Here is a 24,381-nt window from a genome sequence, read left to right as displayed (position 1 = left end):
AACAAAAACAAAACAACAGAAAGCGGGGAAGAGAGTAGAGAGATCGCGATAAGTTTTCCACATCCTTCTCCAGTTCTTCTTCTTCTTCTTCTTCTTCTTCTTCTTCTTCTTCTTCTTCTTCTTCTTCTTCTTCCTCTTCTTCCTCCTCCTCCTCCTCCTCCTCCTCCTCCTCCTCCACGTCCCCCTCCTCATCTTCTTCAAGCAGTCCTTTGGATGATGGCAGGTGTCAGGCGGAGTCATTTCCCAGACGCGCTTAGGTAGCTTGCTGAGTTGTTATGGCTGCGCTCTTGTGGATGTTTGGGCTGGGAGTTCCACGAAGGGTTTGCCGGAATCATCCTAGAGGTGGTCTATGTAGTAGTTGCAGCTCAGGGCATCTCCAGTCGGCTGCTTCCTTTAAGATCCTTCCCAACTCCAAAGTTCCCATTGGGCACTTTCCCTTCTCCCTGCTCATACATTGGCAATTGGTTTTCTTTTGTGGTGAAATTTCAAAGCGTTATTTTTTAAAAAACAGAGATAATACGCTATTCAGAAACCACCGCATTATTTAATTACCTTAAGCTTTGTGGTGCATTCATTGATAATTTGCCGAAGCACTGAGACTCCAAACAGGCGCACACCTCCCCGTGAAGGGTTAACTCTTTGCTGCTTGCTTTCGAGGCACCTGTTTCTTTCTGTCGATTGCAGAAAAGCGACCAGGCGCAAGACTGGATCAATATTTGTACTGCCTTATAAAGGACCCTACCCACATTCATTCAATAAGGATGGATGCCTATTCCATTAGCGTAAGTGAACTGCACGGAAAAGCCTAACCTATAAATTGGAAGTTGTGTTTTGGGCTTTGTGTGTGGGTTGCGTGACATATTCGACGAGGCACGCCAGGACTGGTTTGTTTGTTTTCGCTTGGAAGGAGAGACAAAACTTAATGAGGATTCCTCCCTCCTTTTTAAAGATAGAGGTGGGGGGGTGGCAGTTGGAAGGGTGCGGAGGGGGGATTCCACCTACCCCTCGATCTTTTGATTCAGCCCCGCTCCTCCTCCTCCTCCCTTTTTCTTCCAGGAACAAAGCGAATCCATGATTCACGCGGGTCAAGAAGGAAGCGCGGCCAATGCACTCCAATTGTTCCCATTTAATTAAGGTAATGGGAAGCGCCCGGGCAGCCAGCCCCCCTCTGCGTCAGCAAGAGGAGCTGCTGGGCGATGGTGTAGGCAGCAGGTTCCCGAGCCTGCAGAGGCATTTCCCCGCGGATCCCGTCCCCCCGCCCGCCCGCCCCTATTGATCACTGTCCCCGTCCAGTCCGTCCTCCGCGCGCGCTCTTGGCGCACAGCAAAGTTGCCCTTTCCAGCCTCGCAGCTGCTTCGGCGCGGAGCCCTCCAGCAGCGCCAGGCGAGGGGCGGGCGGGCGATCGCGGCGTCCTCAGCAGCAGCAGCCGCAGCCGGGAAGGTAGCACCGGCTCCGGAGGGAGGGAAGGAGGACGCAGGACGCACCATGCAGCTGTGCCGGGGCCGCGCGTTGGGCATCTCGGTGGCGGTGGCGCACGGGGTGTTCTCGGGCTCGCTCAACATCCTGCTGAAGTTTCTCATCACCCGCTACCACTTCGCCTTCCTGACGCTGCTGCAGTGCCTGACCAGCTCCACGGCGGCGCTCAGCCTGGAGGTGCTGCGGCGACGGGGCGCCCTGGACATGCCGCCCTTCGGCTTCAGCCTGGCGCGCCTCTTCGCCGGGGTCACGCTGCTCTCCACGCTCCAGTCCAGCCTCACCCTCTGGTCCCTGCGCGGCCTCAGCCTGCCCATGTACGTGGTCTTCAAGCGCTGCCTGCCCCTCGTCACCCTCCTCATCGGCGTCCTGGTGCTCAAGAACGGCATCCCCTCCGTCGGGGTCTTGGTGGCCGTCCTCATCACCACTTGCGGGGCGGCTCTGGCAGGTGAGTGATGGAGAGAGAGGGAAACCTCGCCACAGCTCCTCCTCGGTCCTCACGGCTCATTTCACCAGGATCCTGCGGGTTCTACCCTGTCCTGCCTCGTCCCTTCGATTAGTCCCCTCTCATCGCCCCCTCCCCCCCTTCACCCGCTGCCGATCATATCCAGCTCCTTGGCATGCCCGCACAGCCACATCACCTCCCACTCTGTCCTTTCCTCACCCCATCACTTCCCGACTCATCAACCCCATCACCCACCACCTCCCTTTTCTCTCTCCACTCTGGTCTTTCGCTTGGATTCCCACTGACTCCTGCTGCGACCCTCTTGCCATCTCTATCTTACCTCCTTCCACGCTTCCTTAGCTTTTATTATTACATCTCTGATCATCTCTAGAGCTCGCCTCAACCTACATCATGTTTCCACACCAACCTTCAACACAGCAGTTTTCCCACCCCTTAAATATATTTTTATGTTCATATATTTTCAGCCTAATATCACTGTCCAGTCCTTAATAAAGTGACTATAAAGGTTGGAAGGTGGGTGAAAAGATAGAGATGTAAAAACATGTAATGTAGTCCTTCCTTTAAAGTCACTTCTTCCTATCTCAAATACTTCCCATTCCACACCTACAAGCCTCAACCAATTCCCATTCCATCTCCACCCCTCAAAACACCCCAATAAAGTCATCAGTATCTTCTCAGCCAATATTTTATGAAGATTAGTAGTACCTCGCCAAAGTTCATAGCTCCGCACTCTTACCACTGCTCCTTCTCCCATGACTCCTTGTCCCATCATCCTCCCAGTGGCAGGGTCTTGCCTCATCCTTCCTCTTCTACACTCAAGCATACAGTTCTGCTAATTAGCAGAGGCTGCCTCAGGGCTGCTTCACACAGTATGAGCTCCCTGACATGGCTAGTTTTATGTCAGGGTACACATCTGTGTGCCATTCTCACATGTATGTGCACTGTTTGCATAAATGCAAACTATGTCCAAAGCTGCCCAGGTTCTAACCCAAACTTGCGCCCCCCTTCCACCACAACTTACCACCCCCTTCCCCTATGCCATGGGCTTTCTAATTTTTTAAAAATACTCATTTTCTCTATAATAAAGAGTTCAATAAAGGCTCTTTCTAACTAAAAACACACAGGTAGGTCATCTCCATGTAAGAAGCAAAATATGTACACTTGAGTACACCTGCAGTACATCTGTCGTCAGTCAAATTTGCACTCCTGTGTTTTCTATGCATGACCCATGGACGTGATTTTTCCTTTATGGGGATTATCTCCATGCAGGAGAAATGTCATGTCTAAAGTGGCCCAGCTGATTTCCCCCCCAAGCCCTCTTCTTCCGCTAGCCCCATTTTATTTGCAGCTGCCTGGCTTGTCTGTCACATGGCAGCTGTTGTTAAGGATGAGGAAAAACTCTCGAGAAAATCCACATTATGGATCCGTCAGGCAGTGCCACTGTCTCTACAGTCTATAATTAAAGTCTATTACCAGTGCCATTAATAGACAGGGGGAAATTCTATTTAGGAATAACTGGATCGCCAGAATTCATGTATACATGTATGCATGTTCAGAAGTGAGAACTAGTTCTGAATCCTCAAGGATAGTTAAGCTGGGATGAATATGACTGAGTTAAAAAAATTAATGCTTTAGCTATTGCAAGAACTGTGCAGATAGAATAATTAACCAGCAATTCCCAGTGTCTTCTTATCTGGTTATTAAACAAAGCGGGGTGTCATATTTCCCCCCACCTTGGAAATAAACTCTTGCTTAGTTTAAAAGGATATGAAAGAATGAAGCACACTAAGAAATATTTGCCCTACAAAGAGATTTGGATATTATTTTATTTATTAGTTTATTTACAGTATGTACCACTTAATCATCAAGCCCTGTAAGCAGTTTACATAAAATCACTATGAGACAATGACAGTCAGTAACTTAACTTCTATATTTTTTCCCTATATAAATATTTGTGCCATTTCCCCCTATTTGTTTGTTCATAAGAGGGTGTTATCTAGAGACAGATTGCTCAAGTTGTGTCTGCTTTCCATAGAAGGCAGTAGTGCAGTTGGCCAAAGTTGGATTCTAGACTTAGTGCTTTTAAGGGGGCAGCGCTCTTTAGATGGTAATGTGGACCTTTATTCACCTCACAATCTGGAAATGCAGCCCTGCTGCATTTGAGTACCCTCCTGCTCATTCTGCTAGACCAGGCCCTGGACTTCCTCCCCACTCACTTTGAGAAGGATTCAGTCACAGACAGCTAACTAACATGGGCTGCTGGGCTATATTCTGTATTAATTGGATGACCCAGAGTGTGCTCAGGTGCTCTTATCTGTGGAGGAAAAGGAACAGCTTCCTCTCTTGTGGCATAAGTACCTTGATCACTGTACAATCACAGGGGAAGGAGATGGGGAGAGAGAAACCTTGTTGGAGTGAGTGGAAGAAGCTTGTTCGCTATGTTTTCTTACTTCTTTGCCACACTTCTTTGCTCAAGTTGATACAAATTGAGGGAATGTTAAAATTCACCAGAGGAGATGCCAAGGATCTTCTGGTACAGGTGACAGGTGATTTGGTTTAACTTCAAAGGATAATTTTTTAAACAAATCTACAGGAGTGTATTTGTGAACATGTTACCATCTATTTACAATCTTTAAAAACAGCTTTAAGAGTGCTTTGGGAGTTGGAAGGGGTGCAGTGTGTTCATCCCAGACCATATTCAGCAGGTGTACCCTATAATCTTTAAAAAAAGGTGCATATATCTTTTGCAGTGGTAGCCAAATCACCTGCTACCCTTGGCTTTTCTGGGCTACACAAATATGCAAAACTGTTTTGACTGGTGAAACTCAGAACAAAAACCCTAACCACGTGTAAAAACAAGCAATGACTGCTCTGTCATGGTGCCTCAAACTAAGCTATTGTCAAACACCGCACCATCAATCCTTTTGTTTCCCTCAAAGGGAATGCAAGCAGATATTGGCTCTACAATATTACATATCCAGCTGAGTAAATTCAAGCTCTTTCTATTCAAAGCATTATAGGAATGAATGTAACAAGTGGGCTTCTGCATGTATTTGTGGGTAGTTACTTGCTAAAAAGTCATTTAAATGAGGGCTGAATATGAACATTAGAGACCCCTGTGAAATCCTGCATTTGTGCTCAAGGCAAACGGCCTGAGATTCAAAGTCTTACTCATTGCTACTGCTGCAATTGCTCTGGCACTGACCTTATCACCTGCTGTAGGAGAAGAGGGATGATCCTGCAGAACTAGACTTGTGATCTCTCTGAAATGTTGCTATAGGCAGAGTCCCTACATCCTGGCATGTAAATGCATGTTTCTTTCTCTTTCTCTCAAAATCGGCAGGTGCGGGTGACCTGACTGGTGATCCTATTGGGTATCTGACTGGAGTGCTGGCTGTGCTGGTGCATGCAGCCTATTTGGTACTCATTCAAAAGACGAGTGCAGATAGTGACTATGGGCCCCTTACGGCCCAGTATGCCATTGCTGTTTCTGCCACACCTTTTCTCATCATCCTCTCCTTTGCCAGCATGGATGCCATCAATGTCTGGTCCTTCCCAGGATGGAAAGATCCTGCCATGACTTGCACCTTTATTGTGTGTGTCGTGATTGGCTGTGCCATGAATTTTACCACTCTCCACTGCACCTACATCAACTCGGCTGTAACCACCAGTTTCGTTGGGGTCGTGAAGAGCATCGCAACCATCACGGTCGGGATGGTGGCTTTTAGCGACGTGGAGCCTACAAAGCTGTTTATAGCTGGTGTGGTGGTAAATACCATAGGCTCCATCATTTATTGTGTAGCCAAGTACATGGAAACGAGAAAGCAGAGTCATTACGAAGACTTGGAGAAGGAAATGAGGGAAGAGGAGAAGAAAGAATGTGATGGAGAGCAGCCGCCTTTTGTAATGGAGGAGATCTCCAAGGACACAGAGCATGGGGAGACACCAATGGAGGAGTCAGCAAATGGAAGTGACCAGCAAAGCACAGAGGAGAAGGACAGCATAGTGGGACAAGGAAATGCGCCCACTGTCACTGATGGTGGCAACTCTGAAGGAGTTACCAACAGCTCATTAAAGGATGCCTACCTTGGAGTATGGAGGTTGGTTAGGGGGGCTAATTATATGAAGAAAGATTACCTAGTAGAGAATGAGGAGCTACCAAGTCCTTGAAGAATAATTTATTAGCAAATAATCAAGGATATGTGCATTGTTTTCCTTGTGGTGGGAGTACAGAAGGACAGATGCTTTCATATGTTCACAGACAAATCTTAATTGTTTATTAGCAAGATTTTACCTCATTCTGAAGGAACAAAGGCACCATGGTCATGCTTAGATTCAGTGAAATCCCATTTTTGTGTGGACTTTCACTGAAATCAAAATCTCTGAGATCAAAACCAGGCCTGGACCACCAAGCAGGTGCCCCCACCCCACCCCACAGCTTGCTTTTATATTCACATAAGTCAACTTGATTGAATTAATAGTGTGTCCCTCTTTACGTACTCTCTGAAGTACTAATGGAATTACTCTCAGCGGTTAAAAGCATGAGACCCAAAAGCAAAAGCTAAAAAGATTTGTCCAAAAGGTAATTCAAAAGGAACTATCACTGGATTCTCTGTGGTTTGAAAGCTAAATGAATGGGAAGTGCAAAAACCGTGAGTCATCTCACGGATCCCACTTGCCATCTTCCAGATATACTGCAAGTCCCACCCCTATGTGGACAGCCCTTGCAGTGAATGAATGGAAGTAAGATAATAAGATCTTCCTGATAATTGGGCACCATCCCACTTTCTCTCTGCCTATTCTGCCTTTGCTGACAAGATGAGAGAGGTGTGGGAGGTGGACTGAGGCTTCTATATCCCAGCTGGCCTCAACTTTCTCAACTAGTCTATTTTTAGTTAACATTCATGGTAACAGGCAAACTCAGTGTGTTCAAAAATACTTTGTGCACTGGAGAGTTCGGAAGTCATGTATTATTTTAAAATGTATTTCCAGTGCAGGATTATTGAAAGAATAAACCACTCTGAGGGTCCCCCCCCTCCTTACGATCTACAGGTATATAAATTTTATGAAATAAATGAATAAACATAAGCCATCTGTCCCCAAAACGGTGCCCTTCAGATGTTGTTGGACTCTAACTCCCATCAGTTCCAGTTAGCATGGCCAATGATCAGAATTGATGGGAAATATAGACCAAAATATATGGAGGACACCAGGTTGAGGGAATGTGGACATAAAAAGTCCACCTAGTACAGCATCCAACCAGATGCGTTCAGGAAGTGTACAAGAAGGTCTTGAAGGGAACAGCCTCTTCCACGGTTGCTGTCAGGTGATATTCAACAGCACACTGTTGCTGAAAATTGAGGCTGTTGTACAGCCATTGGCAAAACAACCCTCCATTAATCTGCTGAATTCCCCTTTCAAAGCCCTCTGTGCTAGCAGCCATCAACAAACGTTGTGATAGTGAATGTTATACATTAATGATGTGTGGTATGAAAAAGTACTTTCTTTTGTCTTATAACAGAAGCATTATAAGGTGACTTGGGGCTGCATTCAAAAGGAAAGTTTGTAGAAAGGAGTTGATGAGGTCAGGTGTGAGGGGCAGGGATGGGGTGGGGTGAGGGCGTGGCAGTGAGACTGCCACCACCACCAACCCAGAGCTTCTCTCAACCTTCCCCAAGCAGCAAGTTATAAATCGAGGCAATCTTCTCACACATCCAAGCCCCAGCAGCCTTAAGCTGAATTGAGTTTCTCTTATCCACCTGAATGCTACTCAAGAGCTGAATGGGTAACAAGAAAATATTGATATGGTCAGCCTCCTCTTAACATATGTATCTACTAGAAATTATTTACACACACACACACACACACACACACACACACACACACACACACTTGACTCAACACATCAGCCTTGTTTACACTAAACAAAATGTGTTTCTAACTCATAGCAGGGTTGGGGTTGCATGTGTAAGCCTTGAGTTCATGGATAGTGGCTGTAGCAAACTGAAGTATCTGGAAGCACATTTCACTGCTTCAGGCATTGGCCTGGTTTGCACAACATGGTAAGCCAAACTATGGCTTATCAGGGCTGTGTGAACATGTAGGCTGCTGCAAAAGAGCTCACAAATCCACTTTGCTCCTCAATTATTATTATTTCTTTACTCCTGCACTAAGCTAAGCCAAGGTTTATCATCATCATCATCATCATCATCATCATCATCATCATCATCATCATCTATTTATTATTTATGCCCTGCCCATCTGTCTGGATTTCCCCAGCCAGTCTGGGCAGCTCCCAACAGAATATTAAAAACACGATAAAACATCAAACATTAAAAACTTCCCTAAACAGGGTTGCCTCATGGTTCAGCTCTAATCACATTCTGTAGCATGAATGAACCTTGGCTGCAGCTCATAGTTAGTGAGAGAGAGAGCTTAACCACAACCCTGTGTTTGGGCAACACACTAAGCCAAATTTTGGTTTGGGGCCGGGGTAAAAAAGACTAAGGAGGAACAAAGTGGCTGCAAGCTCTTCTCTGAGTCCCCACATATTTACATGGTCCCAGTAAACCATACTTTGGCTTAACTATGCAAATCAGCCAATATCTGAAGCAGTAAACTGTGCTTCTACATCCTGAAGTTTGTTACAAACAATGTCTGTGAACTCAAAGCTTGCCCATGCAATGCCAGTCCTGCTACAAACTAGGAGCATTCCACAAATCGTAGATGAGTCACACAAAAGGCAAGCACATGTATGCTCTTTTAATTTCAAAGATGATAGGCCTGACCTCTACATGAAAGCCTCTTCCACTCCTGCTGCTGTGTTCCCCATGTCCCACTCCCAAATTCATTTGCAGACCACTTCTCATGATTTGGGTATTGTGAAGAAGGGAAGAATGAGAAAGCAAGGTGCTGAAGCAGGGAAATTGGCCTTCCATCCAACATTCCCCAATGAAACCCTTTTTCCTTGAGATGCTACTGAGAAACATCAAAAGGACAAAGACAGAGACTATAGACAAAATTCACCAGTTAACCATGCTTTTTCACTGCAGGCACAATTTTCAGTCCTATATAGGCAGAATTCAATGCAACCCCCACCCTGCCCATTTATTTCACTGGACTTTGTGCTCACTAAAGCCTTGTTGAAGCAAGTGGAGGTTAGGTTATATCTGTGCTTTGTGGGCTTTACCCCATAATTGTTAAATGGCTTCAGACTGGAACACACTGTGGCTGCATTTAAAATTTGACACATCAATAGAGTACTTGGCTGTGATTTGAATGATCCAAATTGATCACATACTTTGTGTGCAGAAGGTCCCAGTTTCAATTCTGGGCAGCCTCCCATTGAAAGATCTCAGATTGAAGGACTGAGGAATACTCACCAGAGACTTTGGAGAGCTGACAGCAGTCAGAGTAGACAAGTGGCTTTCAAATCCTGATCCAGAGAACCTTGTAGTTCCTCTGCTTAGGTGTCCCAGGTATCCTGCACTGAGAAGATCAGTACAGTGGTACCTCGGGTTACATACACTTCAGGTTACAGACTCCGCTAACCCAGAAATAGTACTTCGAGTTAAGAACTTTGCTTCAGATGAGAACAGAAATTGTGCAGCGGCGGCAGCAAGAGGCCCCATTAGCTAAATTGGTGCTTCAGGTTAAGAACAGTTTCAGGTTAAGAACGGACCTCCGGAACGAATTAAGTTCTTAACCCGAGGTACCACTGTAATGGTGGTCTAATTTCACTGAAAGTTAGATTGCCCACCAATCTTCCATAACCAGCCATGTCTAAACACAAGAGAGCATTGACTGTGCTGGTGAAATGACAATGAATCCCAGAAGACCTAACCAGTGCACATGAACCCAGTATTTTCTCCAAGACAACCCCCCAGAATTCCCTTCAACATACAAGGGTTCCATGGGAAAGAAGTTCCGCAGATAACAAGGATTCTTGGAAATGAGGAAGTATGAATCACTTATGTCGCTTGCGTGCGCGCGCACACACACACACATGAATTAATGGCCTGATTTGACATATTTTAGTTTCATATATTCATATGTTTTCCTTCTAGCAAATTCATTGCTTTATCATTCATTTAAACATGTAGTTATTTAATAACATTGTCTACCCTTGAATATTAAAATAGGTTCATTCTATTATATGCAGGCAGGTGTGGCTCAGTAAATTAGAAGGCTTAATTACTTTGTAAATTAGTTGGCCAAGGCACAGAATAGTGATTCCAGATCCCTTTTTAAATATGTTCAACAAGCCATGGAGAATAACTTGATTTTTGACCACACAACTCTTTTGGTACCTGGAGGCTATGAAGTGCTAACTTACCACTGAATATGGTGCCTTTTCCACATGCTTTGTGGGAAAGTCCTGGTTTGCTGCTTTTAAAAGTGCTAGTAGAAGTATCTGAAAATGCCAACAGTATTGGACACTTTTAAAGTGTGCTGGTGAAACTTGTACAGTGTAAAAAAGAGAGGCAGAGGAGAATGCGTGGTTATGCTCTATCTCTGTTCATAGCTTAACATGGGTGTTTAAGAATTCCCAGCTTTTAAAAAATGGGGATTTGGTACATGCAGCCCAAAGGAGGGCTTTTTTGTCAGTGAAAGAGACTGTTGTAATGTAAAATGATATAACTATTGCCTCGTGCTGAGGCATTTTAATTGCATAAATAGAAGACTTCAATTAATCTGGAGAATGAGACATGGTAATAAAATGCATTGCTTTACAGATGCCTTAAGAAGTTTTTATTCTTGTTGGGGCGGTGAGGAGATGAGTAAGTGGGCTTAAACTATAAATTTACTTATCTGATGTATTTGTGATCCTGTGTGTGTGTAAGAACGGGACAGAGCGCATGACATGCCTTTTGTAGTTTTAGGTGTGTGTTTTAGGGCATTATACACCACTGCTTGAATCTAGCAAAGAAGGCCAAGCTTACATGACACAGATGCATATTTTTATGTGGATAGGAATACAGTGGTACCTCAGGTTACAGACGTTTCAGGTTACAGACTCTGCTAACCCAGTAATAGTACCTTGGGTTAAGAACTTTGCTTCAGGGTGAGAACAGAAATCGCGTGGCAGCGGCACAGTGGCAGCAGGAGGCCCCATTAGCTAAAGTGGTACCTCAGGTTAAGAACAGTTTCAGGTTAAGAATGGACCTCCAGAACGAATTAAGTTCTTAACCAGAGGTACCACTGTATGCATTTTGTGTACAACTAATTGCATGTGACTTGATGCTGGATGGGCTCCCACATCTATATATAGCATAATCTAGGTAAAGGTAAAGGGACCCCTGACCATTAGGTCCAGTCATGGACGACTCTGGGGTTGCAGCGCTCATCTCGCTTTACTGGCCGAGGGAGCCAGCATACAACTACTGGTCATGTGGCCAGCATGACTAAACCGCTTCTGGCAAACCAGAGCAGCACATGGAAATGCTGTTTACCTTGCTGCCGGAGCAGTACCTACCGTATTTATCTGCTTGCACTTTTGACCTGCTAGGTTGGCAGGAGCAGGGACCGAGCAATGGGAGCTCACCCCGTCACGGGGATTCGAACCGCCGACCTTCTGATTGGCAAGCCCTAGGCTTTGTGGTTTAGACTACAGTGCCACCCGCATCCCTGCATAATCTAGGGCTTCTCAAACTGCGGTCCATGTATGACTGAGCTTCATTCAGGTGATTCACGGTGTGTTTGTGGATTTACAGTTGAAAATGGCACATCCATCGCATTAAATATTCTCATTGATTTTTAATTGCTTTTCATTTCTTATGTTGTATTTTATTATGTTGCTAAATTCTATAGAATTCAAATTGTAATGCAATAGAATGCAAAATGTCAGAAATAAAAGAAGCAATTAAAATACAATGAAAAATCATACAGCATCTAGCATGGCGCAGGCTGCAAAATCATTAAATGGCCCACCAAGATCCTCCGTAATTTTCAAGTGGCCTGTAGGAGGAAGAAAGCATAGGAATAGCTGACATAATCAATGGTGAAGCAATTAGTCAATGGGGGGGGGGGAGTACTGTACTACAATTCCAGAACTGATGGAATCAAGAGGATAGTCACAGGTTGAAAATGAAGCCCAGATTGGTTTGGCATGGGACTATTGCCCTGCTGAGACCAATTTCATGCCGCATGGTGTTCAGTCATATGGTAAACATAAGGCAGGATGCCAGTCAGAAGGGTGGCTAGGAGTAAATGATCACTTTGTAAAATATAGGCGCAACTTCCTACGTCTATCTCCCATTAATTTGTCACTATTTGCATTTCCTGTATGATTACTGAAAGCTCTTGGCATGAAACTGGCCTCGAAGTCAGCTAATCTCAGTCATGTGAAAACATACTGTACTGCACTGTACTGTAGGCATTGCTTACTTGGAATGATTTTACGTGGTGCTGTTTGGCAAAAGAACTGTCAATCATTGGCCATTGAGACATTCATTCTATTAATAACAGTGCCTGCAGACCCACGCTGCTTAGGACTGTTTAATATGTATCAAAGAGTCAGCACTCTCCTCTGGGAACAGCGGTTGCCATTCTTCAGACTAAAGACATGGGTGAGCAATTTAACATGAGAATATTTTGAAGGGCGCACTACATTTGGTCTGGCAGTTATAATAGGTGATTGAGAATTGAGGGAAACACTTATTGTCTACAGAAGTAGGCACGTCAGAGAGAAACTGAAGAAAGAAAGACAAATTCTCATTTTGCTGCCATAATAAATGAGTGGTTGTGGTGCACAATGGCATTCTCCAAAATAAACATTAATTTTTGTGTCAATATGGCACATTGAATATGCTATTGAGCAGCACCTGCTGTAGCTCTACAAAGCGGGGAATTATAAGAACTCAGGCAAGGAAACCAGCCTAGCTATTGCTTTGGGGGTTTTTCGTTTTTCTTTTGGAAAAGACATTTTACAAAAGGCATACAGATGTCCGTGTGCTTTTGGCTGAGATGTCCATGTATCTGGTTTAGTCCCTTGCAATCATTGTAGGATTTTGGAGAGAGAGAAGAGGGTAGGGAGAGAGAAACAGTGTCATCAAAGGACTTTGGAACAAAAAACAGTTTGGCAGTGCAAGCTTCAGTTATCACAATCCAACACAGAATTAAACATGCTTAAACCCATTGAAATAAAGTTTTGGTTGGACTGTGGCATCTGCCTAATTTCGTTTAGAAAAAAATCTACCAGAAATAAAATAAAGGAACTGACTTTGAATATGCATTAACATACCTGCGATTATGGCATAATTTTCTTGGTTACAGGTAGGTAGCCGTGTTCATTTTCTTGGGTCTTTTTTATGGTCCTCGGTCTAGCATCCACATCCCTTGCCTTGCCTTCTCCTCCTTGCTCCTTTATTTTGCCATTAGTATCTTCCACTACCAATTTAAAGTAGCTTTAAAATCATAAGGAAGGGAGATAGCATCTTTCATAATGCACTAATGCCATTTTCATTGCATCTCTCGGTCCTGGAAAGCCGGGGACAGGCATAAGAGTGGGGCTGAGGAGAGTGTAATCCTAGGCACACTACAGCACCATCTAGTCTCTTTATGGACCTAGCTACAACAAGTAAAGTGAGCAAGTAAGTAAATTAAGAAGAAAGAACATTTTGCTGGTATAACCTCTAGATTAATTGTTCTTTTATAATGTAGAATCTATCATATTAAATATTCCCAGCAGTTGTAATACTCTTGAATGCAGCTTGTCTACTTAGCTCTGCTTTCCCCATTGCTGCCTCTGGTTTTTTAACCATAAGCCTGTTCAAGTGCAGGAGAGGAGGAAGCAATCAACTCTGTCCATCAATTAGTTCTATGTTCATGCTTGATGAGTTTGCTGGAGGTCATCTCAAAGCTGTTCATTCAGAGCAGTCATTGTTGTAATCAACGCGTGCCGTCTTGTTTCCCTTTCACCCTCTGGAAGGATGTCAGTCAGGAGAGGGTGGGGTGAAGGAGTGTGGTACAGTACTCACCCATGCAAACATAGTTCATATTGCTGGGCTAATGGAGCCGATAGTCTATGAAGATTTAAGTCAGGGATGGGGAACTTCTGGTCCTCCAAATCTTGTTGAATTCCAGCTCCCATCAGCTCCAGCCAGCATGGCCAAAGGTCAGGGATGATGGGAGCTGGAGGGCAACAACATCTGGACAGGTTCCTCATCCTTGAGTCAAGCCAGCGTGCCAGAACGCCTCCCTCTTGGCAGTGAGAGGAGGGCATTTTGGTGGCGGCGGCAGCAGTGGGGCAGAAGGGGTGCCACCTCTTGCACTTTTGCCACCTGAAGTGGGAGCTTCACCCCACCCCATGGGCAGGCCAGCTCCGATTCTTGTGCTGTTCCATATTCAGAAGATAACTTACAAAATGGATTAAACTTGGTTCAGGTTTAAAACAACAACAACACAGTGATATAAAATGTTTTAAGGGTTTAGCTTTTTACCTGATAATTTTAACTCACATTACTTGATACATGTGTGCTGAAATCAGAAACACCTGCTCCAATCAATGACAGTCCTGTATTGAATATGAGATACCATCTTTGAAGGAATGTCTGGTGGAATAAAAAATAAATAAATGGCAGTACACTTTGGGGAAAAGGAGGGTGCAGCTTTGCTGTTCTTCACTGCAAGGCTACCTCCTTCTGTCTCTTACATTTAGATGATATGTCTGTCTATTGTGATGGTATAATTTGAAATGGAACTAGGTGATTATGTCATAATACTACAAAGCATCTCTATCCTCCTCTCACATATCATGTAGAAAGGGCCAAATCAGGATTGGACAAAGGTCAAGGGCAGAGATTCAATGCTTACTGATAAAAGGCACCAGACCCACACAAAAGTTTGCAAAGGAGGTCCTCCTCCTCCTGTGGAATATGACAACAAGCAGTGTTGTAAATGAATTGTGCAACTGCCTCACCCTGCAACTCCAATCAAGTAGAGATTTTTTTCCAGGGGTGAAAACCCCCCCAGAGCACCTGTCTAGTGAATTAATTAAAAGAAATGAAAAAGCTGAGTCTTAGATATTGCAGCACTTACAATTTAATTAATATGGTTTTAGGTCTGAGATTTGAATATGAAATTTGAAAGTGAAATCGAGTAATGTCCATTAAAAAAATACTTACAACATAATATATTAAATACAGAATAGCAATGATATTAATCAATGGCTTGAGCTGAAACCACCAAAATGACGCCACAGCATAGTTCTAATGTATCTTTTATGCAATCATTTGTGCATTCAGCTATACAAATAGAAAAATAATATATATATTTCACAAGATTTGAAACCTATTATAAAATAATCACCTCTAAATACTGTGGCTGTTCATTATCTAGCTCCTTTTAGTCTCTCATGCAAAAATTACAATACCTAATAAGCTCCCTGTGGAAATAAAGCCACGACCATAAGAAAGCAAGTGTGTCAATGCAATTTATCACAAGGAAGATAAGCATCATAATCTTCATGATAAAAGAATGTTCTCTGCACGGATCAATTGCTTCACAAGTCTGAATGCAAAGCTGTTATCAGGAAGGGGAAAATGGTGCAATACATTGACATGGTTCTTTCTTCATGAACAACCGATACCAAAGAGGCATCTGTTCATAAACTTGTGCACATAACAAAATTGGGAAAATGTGCACATTGCCTTGTACTGGATGCATATTCTGGACTGCAGTCATAAAATTGAGGGTTCGATAATAACATGAGGTTGACACCTTTTTGAGGGTCTGTGGGCACATATACAAACTGGAGAAATTGTCTTGATCACCATGCAATATCACAAAAACACAGCCATGCAGGCACACACTACAACCAGACGCACATATAATGCATGGCAACCATACATGCCACAAGCACATGTCTGCACACTCATTCTCACTGCCAGCCAACAGACTTGATAAAATCCTGCTAGAGAGTATAATACAAGGCTTTTTTCATTTAATTTCAGCAGCGATTAGTGGGAAGGGACACGTCAGGTGCTATGAAAGAGCTCAGCGGGCACAGTGCTGCATTAGCAACCCATCACATAAGGGCTTAAGAATGGCCTTGGTGGATGAGACCAAAGTGGCAGAGTCCAGAGTTAAGCTTCTGACAGCAGTCATAAAGACACTTAGACGATCACAAACAAGTCTGCAATTCTATCCCCACCTATCTGGGAGTAAGGACCAATTATTCCCATTGTACTTACTTGGGTAGGCTTTCAGCCAGTGGCCTCAAGGTGATGGCCATCTCTTCTTGATTTTTCAGCATCAAGCACACTGAGGTATATTGTCTTAGAGAACAGAAGCTCCATCACAGCTATCATGGATACCAGCCATTCATTCACCCATCTTCCATTAATCTGTATAATCCCTATTAAAGCCATCTACACAAGTGGTCATCACTACTTTCCTACAAACACATCTATTCAGTGCTTCTGGGCTTTCCCATTCACTTGAATGGAAGAGCTGACTTCATGCTTGCAAGGTTGTGTTGGTATTGCTGGTTCTAAGCCTGACATGCAGCACTCCAAACCACTGCCTTAAGCACCCCAGCAGCAAAAGTTAACTCTACTTATTTTAAAAGATCTTCATTCAAAACTGAAGCTGGTGCAGTAGTTGAAACCCGAGGCTCTGCCAACTGGACACAGATGGGGTTCATGGGATTGCTCCAAGCCTGTACCTCAGGATTAGACTTGAGCACTGCACAGTTGCCAGCACTTTTTAGGTACAGATTCTGAAGAAGGGGTGAGTGGACGAGGCTGGGCCATCATCAGTGGCAATGATGTGGGATTGCTGATTGGGCAGCTACCCTTTAGCCCAGTCACCAAAGGCAGAAGCCAAAGTACTTGCCAAGAAGGGCAGGGTTGCAGGTGCAGCACAGTCCAAACAAACCAAGATCAAGCCCAGGGAATCAGCCTAAGTCCAAACATGATCCAGGAGCAAGGTGAGGAAACAGTCTAAGGTGAACAGAACAGGGAGGTTCTGTGGGCTTGCAGACAAAGAGCTGCCTCTTGCTTTGCTGTCTCTGAAGAAAGGTGTTGGAACTTAAAGGCTCCATGTCCCCATTTGTCAAGCACTGGGGATTTTCCTGCTTGGTTGTTGGGCAGTAGTAGTGGGTTACTGACTGTGGAGAGTTCCAAGGAGAAATTATCCTCATAGTCAGAGAAGAAGGAAGAGCTACTACTTCCAGAGAGGTAGATACTGGTAGTGTGGGTTCTGGGGTTCCTGCCCCAGAAGTAATTCTAGGACACACCCTATTTGGGATTCCTACCTCAGTTTCCTTCATATTCTGTACTACCAAGGTATGTGCCCATGGCACTGATCTTCCTACACCACCATTCTCACCCAGATATGTACTAAGCAAAAGCTTTGTGCAACACTATTACACCAGTTATTGTGGCAATGGCTGCAGTTGATGTAAAAGACGGGTTTGTGCCAGGGTAATGTCAGTAGACTCATAAAGTGTATCAGTCCGATACAGAAGATACTGACAATCCATTGGTTGGTTTGCATGTGTGTTTTTGCTTTCCCTCCTTATTGCATCTGATAGTGAGTTTCTGGAGAGTAGGGACTTGAGAACTTAACCCAATTCTCACAAGTTAAATAATATTAGGGGCCACTTTTAAAGGTATTGCCATGGCTGGTTTCTACTAGGAGAGCTGATCTGCGAATCTTTTAAACATCAGCTTCAAGAGGCTGGTTGGGCAAATGAAGATCTAATGGCAAGCAGTGTAATAAAGCAGGCGTTCAGTGACCCTACTTGACTACACTTAACGTTAAAAGCCATTTGGGAACTCGGCTTAAGGAATATATTGCTTTTCAGCTGACTTGACAATTTAATTTGGCTTCTTTACAATGCGCAGCCTTCTGAATATAAAATGCCATAAATTGAATCTTTTTACTGGATAAGCAATAACCAGCTAAGCCCAGTGGAGGGAAGACTGGTATGCATGCAATACTGGAGCAGTCTGTTAGGATGAGGGATATCTAATTTGGGTGAGTGCATTTGCAGCGACTTGGCATCCGCAGGATGTCTGTGGGTAATTGCCAGCAGATCCATATGCAATCAATTCTATATATTCACCTAGAAAACTTTTTGAAAAGGGGGGAAAAACTCATCTCACTGTGAGTCCTGCAAGACCTGATCTCTCCTTATTTGGCCCATGTCCAACTGGCCTGAGAGGGCGGGGCCTCCTTGACTGCCACCACCAACAAAGGTTGCTTCTGCTGTTCAGGATGCCTGGAGACCATCAGGGTGGAGAATTGTTTAGGGGTATTTGCTGTGGTCAATATTTAGTACTGGAAATGCATTATTTTTGCTGTTTACATAGCTTATGGTCTATTATTATTATTATTATTATTATTATTAGTTTGACCGTATTCTGAATTATCAGTCAATTTTTTTATTCTCCATTTATTAACATAATAGGTTTTCATTCGTTTGTTGTTTATATGACTATTGGATTTTGTTATGTCTTGTAGCTGTTAGTGAACGATGCAAAATGTTTTGATGGTGTGAGCAGCCTTGAGCATGGTTTACTATGGAAGGGCAGCATGATAATGATGCCATTATAACTCGGCAAGACAGCAGATAAATTATATGAGTTCAATCTACACCAACAATCTCATCTTTTCTTACCAAACTAAAATGTTTCACCTATATCAGTGATGCACATTTTTAGTGCAGGGATGGGCAATCTGTGGCTCACCAGGTATTTGATAGACTACAACTCCCAACACCCCTAGCCATTGGCCTTGCTGGGGCTGATTAGACTTGGATCCCAGCATCATCTGAATGGCCAGAGGTTCCCATCTCTGCTTTAGTGCAGAGCAGAAACTCTTGATATGGATACTTTATACGGTCATCTAATCATAAAAACATAAGATCCCTGCTGGACTAGACCAAAGGTCTATCTAGTCCAATATTCTGTTTTCACAGTGGCTGACCAGATGTCTATGGGAAGACATGAGTGCAACAGCAATCTCTTGCGTATTATCTCAAGTAACTAGAATACAGAGAGGAAAATGCCTCTAACATTGGAGTTAATACATAGCCATTAATAATGGTAACCACTGATAACCTTTTCCTTCATAAATTTGTCTAATGCCATCCAAGATGGTGGCAGTCATCGTAAAGATAGTCAGAGACAAATGAGATACCTGAAATATGGTCAGAAGGAGCTGGCTACTGCAGAATTGATTGCATGTGGGAAGTAGGGCTTGATATATGGCTGACACAAAGAATTTGGCTCAGTCCCTGGTCTGATGGAATCCTTCTAGACTTAAGACTGGAGACATTATTACAGAGAACAGTAGTAACTGTTTATCTTCCCAAAGCTGTTTCTTTTCCTATGCTTGGCAGTAAATCTAAAAGAAATTGCCAGGATTTACTTCTGATAGGGCTGCCCTACTCGTAACAATAATGTAGCAACAAACACAAGCCAACACACGCCCCTTGCAAATTTGTGCCTGGAGCACTTCATAAAATACAGCAAAATTCAATAAACTCATAAAAACGTTAAAACATTAGGAAAATAAAGGAAGGGGAAATGCAATGGGATGTATGCAACAGATGATGTAAAACAAGGATGGGGGACCTGTGGCTCTCCAGATGTCGTTGGCACCAACTCCCACATGGCCCACCCAGCATGGCTAGTGGTCAGGGATGATGGGAGTTGGAGTATAATAACACTCAAAGGGTCCCTGCTTCCCCATCCCTAGCCTAAAAGCAGCTGAAATATAGAAACCTTTTGCAGGTGGTTTGTAACAGTGGCTTTTTAAAGGTGAGAAGGACAGGCATTTAGAGCAGGGGTGGAGAACCTGAAGCTCAGGGGCCTCGCTATCAGGACTCTTCCCACCTTCCTGAGCCTTACCAGCTTTACTTTGCTCTCATCTTAAGTGTTTTTGCCTGACTGGAGCGTGTTCTTGAACTCTGATTGTAGGCACCTGGTTGGCCACACTGAGAACAGGATGCCAGGCTAGATAGGTCTTTTGTTTCCTCCAGCAAGGGTTTTTCTTAGGTACCAACTGCTGTGCTTCAACTGCTTCTATAAATGTAGTTGAATTACAAAGTGCAATGCAAGGAGTCCAGAAGAAAAAGCCCACAGGTATTACCAAGTCAGATACACTTCCTCTCCAATTGTATTCTAGGATTTGCAATATTTCATCCTTTCAGTATCTTCAGCAACATTAAGATACCGATTTCAAATCACCACTTACCCAAGATATAGAAATAAAGCTAATGGAAAAGCTAACAGCTGTATCGGTGAGATAAACAAACAACCCTACAAAGTTCTATAGAGAATAAAACAGTGCTCAGAAGCTCTTTAAATTGTAAAGCGAATGCTTTTTAAATCTGTTTTGTGATGTTTACAGTGACTCTCACATGGGATTATAGGTCCTGGAATGTGTACCACAACCAAATGGATTTATGTAAACTACCCCATTGAACCAATCTGCCCCTGCCCAACTCATCTGATGGAAAAATCATATTCTCATATACAGAAAATATGAACAAAAATGGCACAGTTTCCTATGTTTCCCCAACTTAATATGGACACAACCGTCCAATCTCTAATCTTTTGCAGGGTTTGTCCCTGAAATGCTTTTTAACACACTTGGGAGGCCCCAAGGCCTACACCCTCAGAAAAACTATATGGTACAAGGAGTGTTCTTAAGTTATTCAAAAGTCACAATGCTCCCAATGTAAATTAAATTAGTAGATTATATCAAGTGTAGAAACAAGGCATGGAACTTAATACAGCATTTGAAAGAGAAAGTGTAAGAGGTATTTTTTCTGAATATATTGCCATTCTTTTGAGAAATACTAAAAAAAGACAGTTCTGAATACAGTACTAAGGCGAGTTTGAAAATAATAATCTAGAGAGGAAAAATACCGAATCCACAACAATATGGCATTTCTGTACTGCAACTGGAATTGATTTCTCCAAAGCTTTCCTTTCCTTTGAAGACCAGAAACTGTAGGGTGAGGATATGCTGCTGTGATCTGATCTCTTCCACATCATAAAATTGCTCTACCAAGATGATAAGATCAACACTGCATTAGATAGGAGTGATTGAAGTTGGCTTTCCTGCTCTCATGGAAGCCTTTTGAGTGGTTTTGAAATTTAATGGCACCTTTCATCTGCTGAGAGGATAGGCTTGGGAGAGTGAAGTGTACAAACATGTACCAAAACAACATGTGCTTCAAGTGGAAAGCCTCTTCTCCTCTAGCTCTGCCATATATTTAATCAGTTAAAATTGTTTAAGCTAATTTTAATTGTTTTTGTTTTATATTGTTGTAGCTCTGGTATAAGGTGGATAAGAAATCTAAATAATAATGATAGTGATAGTAAAAACAAATAATCAAGCAAATATTATTTCACATATCTGAGTGCTGATGTTTATGTAGACAAAATTGCACCTTTCACACAGAAGAAGGCTTGAAAATGTTTCAAGGTCTGAAGTCTGAGCATGCTCAATGTGCACAAGTTAACAGGGGAGTTCAGGGGAGAACTGGGAGAGAGGTGGGGATGAAATGGACTGTCCTGAACAGGAGTACCCTACACTGCAACATTTTGTGGCAGGATAGGAGAGGTATGTTCATGTAGTTGTACACAGAAGTGCTTGTGGAGTTTGTAATATAGTAATGGGAATTGATGTTGGAGTAAATGACTCACGGGTTCTCCTCCAACTCTGCAATCCTATAGCTGTAAGACTGGGGCCTGGAGCAGAGGAAGATTGGGGAAATAGTCAAGCCAATTTATTTTGCTAGCTAAGGCCAGGTCTGTTTAGTATCTCCTTTGTCATGTAAGTTGGGGGCAATATGTTGCCACAGAAACTAAGCTGAGGTCCAGCTCCGAGGGCCTTCTGGCGGTTCCCTCACTGTGAGAAGTGAAGCTACAGGGAACCAGGCAGAGGGCCTTTTTGGTAGTGGCACCCACCCTGTGGAACACCCTCCCTTCAGATGTCAAGGAAATAAACAACTATCTGACTTTTAAAAGACATATGAAGACATTTTTTTAAAGTTTGATGTTTTATTGCTTTATTATTATTATTATTATTATTATTATTATTATTATTATTATCAAGAAGGTGATACCAATACAGCAAAAGGGATATGTAGTTTTCTCTGCAACCCCTCCTCCTAGTTGGAGGTGATGTCATCCAGGTGTATGTGTGAAAGCTACCTCTCATAAAAGCAGATGGGGAAGCAGCTGACTTTGGGTCATCTGTCAGAATTACATCCATCTCTTCCTATGTTCAGTGTGTGTGTGTGTGTGTGTGTGTGTGTGCGCGCGCGCGTGTGTGTATAAAACCATGTACCACAAAAATACCATAAGTTTCCAGTGACCTAATTCCAAGAAAACAGAAACATGTTGCAGCACAGGAGTTCTTGGAGAACTGGGCGGTGTGTAACAATGTTCATTTTGTGTGTGTGGTTGATTGACACCTGTCTATCCACCCTTGCTGCCCTCTGTTTAACTGGGTCGAGGCATCTGTTTCTCAACTAGAAAGTGATGCTTGAATATAATGAAAAGATCAAGGATATATATATTGTAATCCAAGAAGCGTATAAAACATATCAAACATAATTTATCACAAGAATGGAAGTGTTTTTAAATTCACTTTAATATGTCATGCAGTTAAGCTTTATGTCTCTGCTCATCAATGTACAGTATTCCAAAACTTCTTTGATTTTCCTCTACATTCCCCAGACTCTTTTATCATCCTTCTGTTGAGATCCACTAGGTGGCACCATTAGTATAGGCTGGTTTTTTATTTTTTTATTTTGTTATTCCCCTGCTGACAAAGTTGGTTTGTCAAGTAAGTTCAAAAAGGACTGCACAGCCTTCCACCCACCTGACGTAGTCCCAAACAAGAGGGAAACATGAGGCCAGCAATGGCAGTAACACATTTCTGTTGCTTTGCGTGACTGGGGTTGTGTGAATTTAGGATCGATAATTTTTGGACCAGGCTGGTTCTTACTATCTCATTAAAAACAAACACTTGTGATTACCTAATTGTAAGGATTATGTTATGAAAAGCTTCACCCCTGATTTCATCACTTGTGTAACAGGAACAGGCCTTGCTAGTGGGTTGTCTATTATTTGTTTTTCTTGCCTAGCCAGTTGGCAACCCTGTGTGGGTGTCGCACAGGTTATTATTTTTTCATCATTTATTACCTGCCATTCACCCTAAGGTCCCAGGGTGGGTTACAACAATAGAAAACCAATATTATTATTTTTTTTTTAAAAAAAATAAAACAACTTACAATAAATAAATAAATAGGGTGTTTCTCCTAAAAATACGCATCTCAAATGTCAAAAGCCAGGGTAAAAAAGTGTATCTTCAGCATTCGGGTGATTCCTGCACACATCATCACTAGGCCTTCTTGACCTAGCTGTGCCATTTAGAGTTTCTCCCTTTCTCCCTGGGCTGCTTTCTGTTGGGCTCCAGCATTTCTCCCCACCCAACACATTAAAAACAAAACAGTCTGGTAATCTTCCACCAGCAAGGCTCCTTCCTCTCCTCATCCCATCATAGCCCTACCTGTCCATGACATTGATACAGGCATGGTATTGCAGGGGGCTAGTGAGTCTCCAGTACAGCACTAGCTGGCTACAGCGAAGGCTCCATTAATATATATTTGTTTGCACTTTAAATGGAAATGAAATTTGGAAAACATGGTGCAAGAAAGAGTTCCCAGGTGTAATTTATTTCTCATTCCACCTCCTTTAATGAAGTCCCTTTATTTCAGAGCACCCGCAATCCAAAGGACCCCACAGATTGGACTATGTGTGCCTTAAGTGTTACCTTGTTAGTGAAAAATTGAACTGGCATTGATCCTCCTCTCTCCCCCACCCGAGTTAGTGCCATGATTAAAATATTTCCTTTAGCGGCTGGCAGAAGAAGAGAAGGAAAGTGGGAAGCTATTTTTGTAATCAAAATCTGGAAAACAAAAATACACTTGACGATAGCCTCTCAGCTCGCATATTAAACACATGTGCCCTGTCTAATTTACAACCCAATCCAATGCATATTAACTCAGAAGTAAGTGCCAGCGTATTCAGTGGTAGAAGTGTATAGAATTGCAGCCTTATTTAGTTTATTGAAGGCATTTGCATAGCACCTATTTAATAAATTGTATTTTAATACTTTTAAAACTTTGTTGGAAGCTGCCCAGAGTGGCTGGGGAAACCCAGCCAGATGGGCGGGGTATAAATAATAAATTATTATTATTATTATTAATTATTAACCATAACATAAACCATTGTTATTTCAGCTATCACCACAATTTAGATAATGAAAGGGATTTTTAAAAATAGAATAATAGTCTTGTGGACAGAAATGGGCTTAGGCCAGTGGCTCTCAAACAGCCAGGCAGGACCCCATAGGGTCGGACTGCGGAACTTGTAGCCTTCTAGATGTTGTTGAACTCAGTTTCCCATCAGCTT

At 43.0% G+C, this 24,381-nt stretch overlaps 1 protein-coding gene across 1 annotated transcript; it reads left to right on the top strand.

Moving 5' to 3' along the window:
- Positions 1–964: 964 nt before the first annotated feature.
- Positions 965–10,671, top strand: SLC35D3 (solute carrier family 35 member D3). The gene is made up of 2 exons (XM_028723533.2): positions 965–1,921; positions 5,283–10,671. The coding sequence occupies exons 1-2, from the start codon at positions 1,486–1,488 to the stop codon at positions 6,107–6,109; spliced, it is 1,263 nt and encodes a 420-aa protein (XP_028579366.2). The 5' UTR covers positions 965–1,485; the 3' UTR covers positions 6,110–10,671.
- Positions 10,672–24,381: the final 13,710 nt, after the last annotated feature.

The sequence above is a fragment of the Podarcis muralis genome, chromosome 3, assembly GCF_964188315.1.
Source record: "Podarcis muralis chromosome 3, rPodMur119.hap1.1, whole genome shotgun sequence".
Lineage (NCBI taxonomy): Eukaryota > Metazoa > Chordata > Lepidosauria > Squamata > Lacertidae > Podarcis > Podarcis muralis.
Note: the sequence above shows the minus strand (reverse complement) of the source record. Positions and strands in the feature narration are given on the sequence as shown.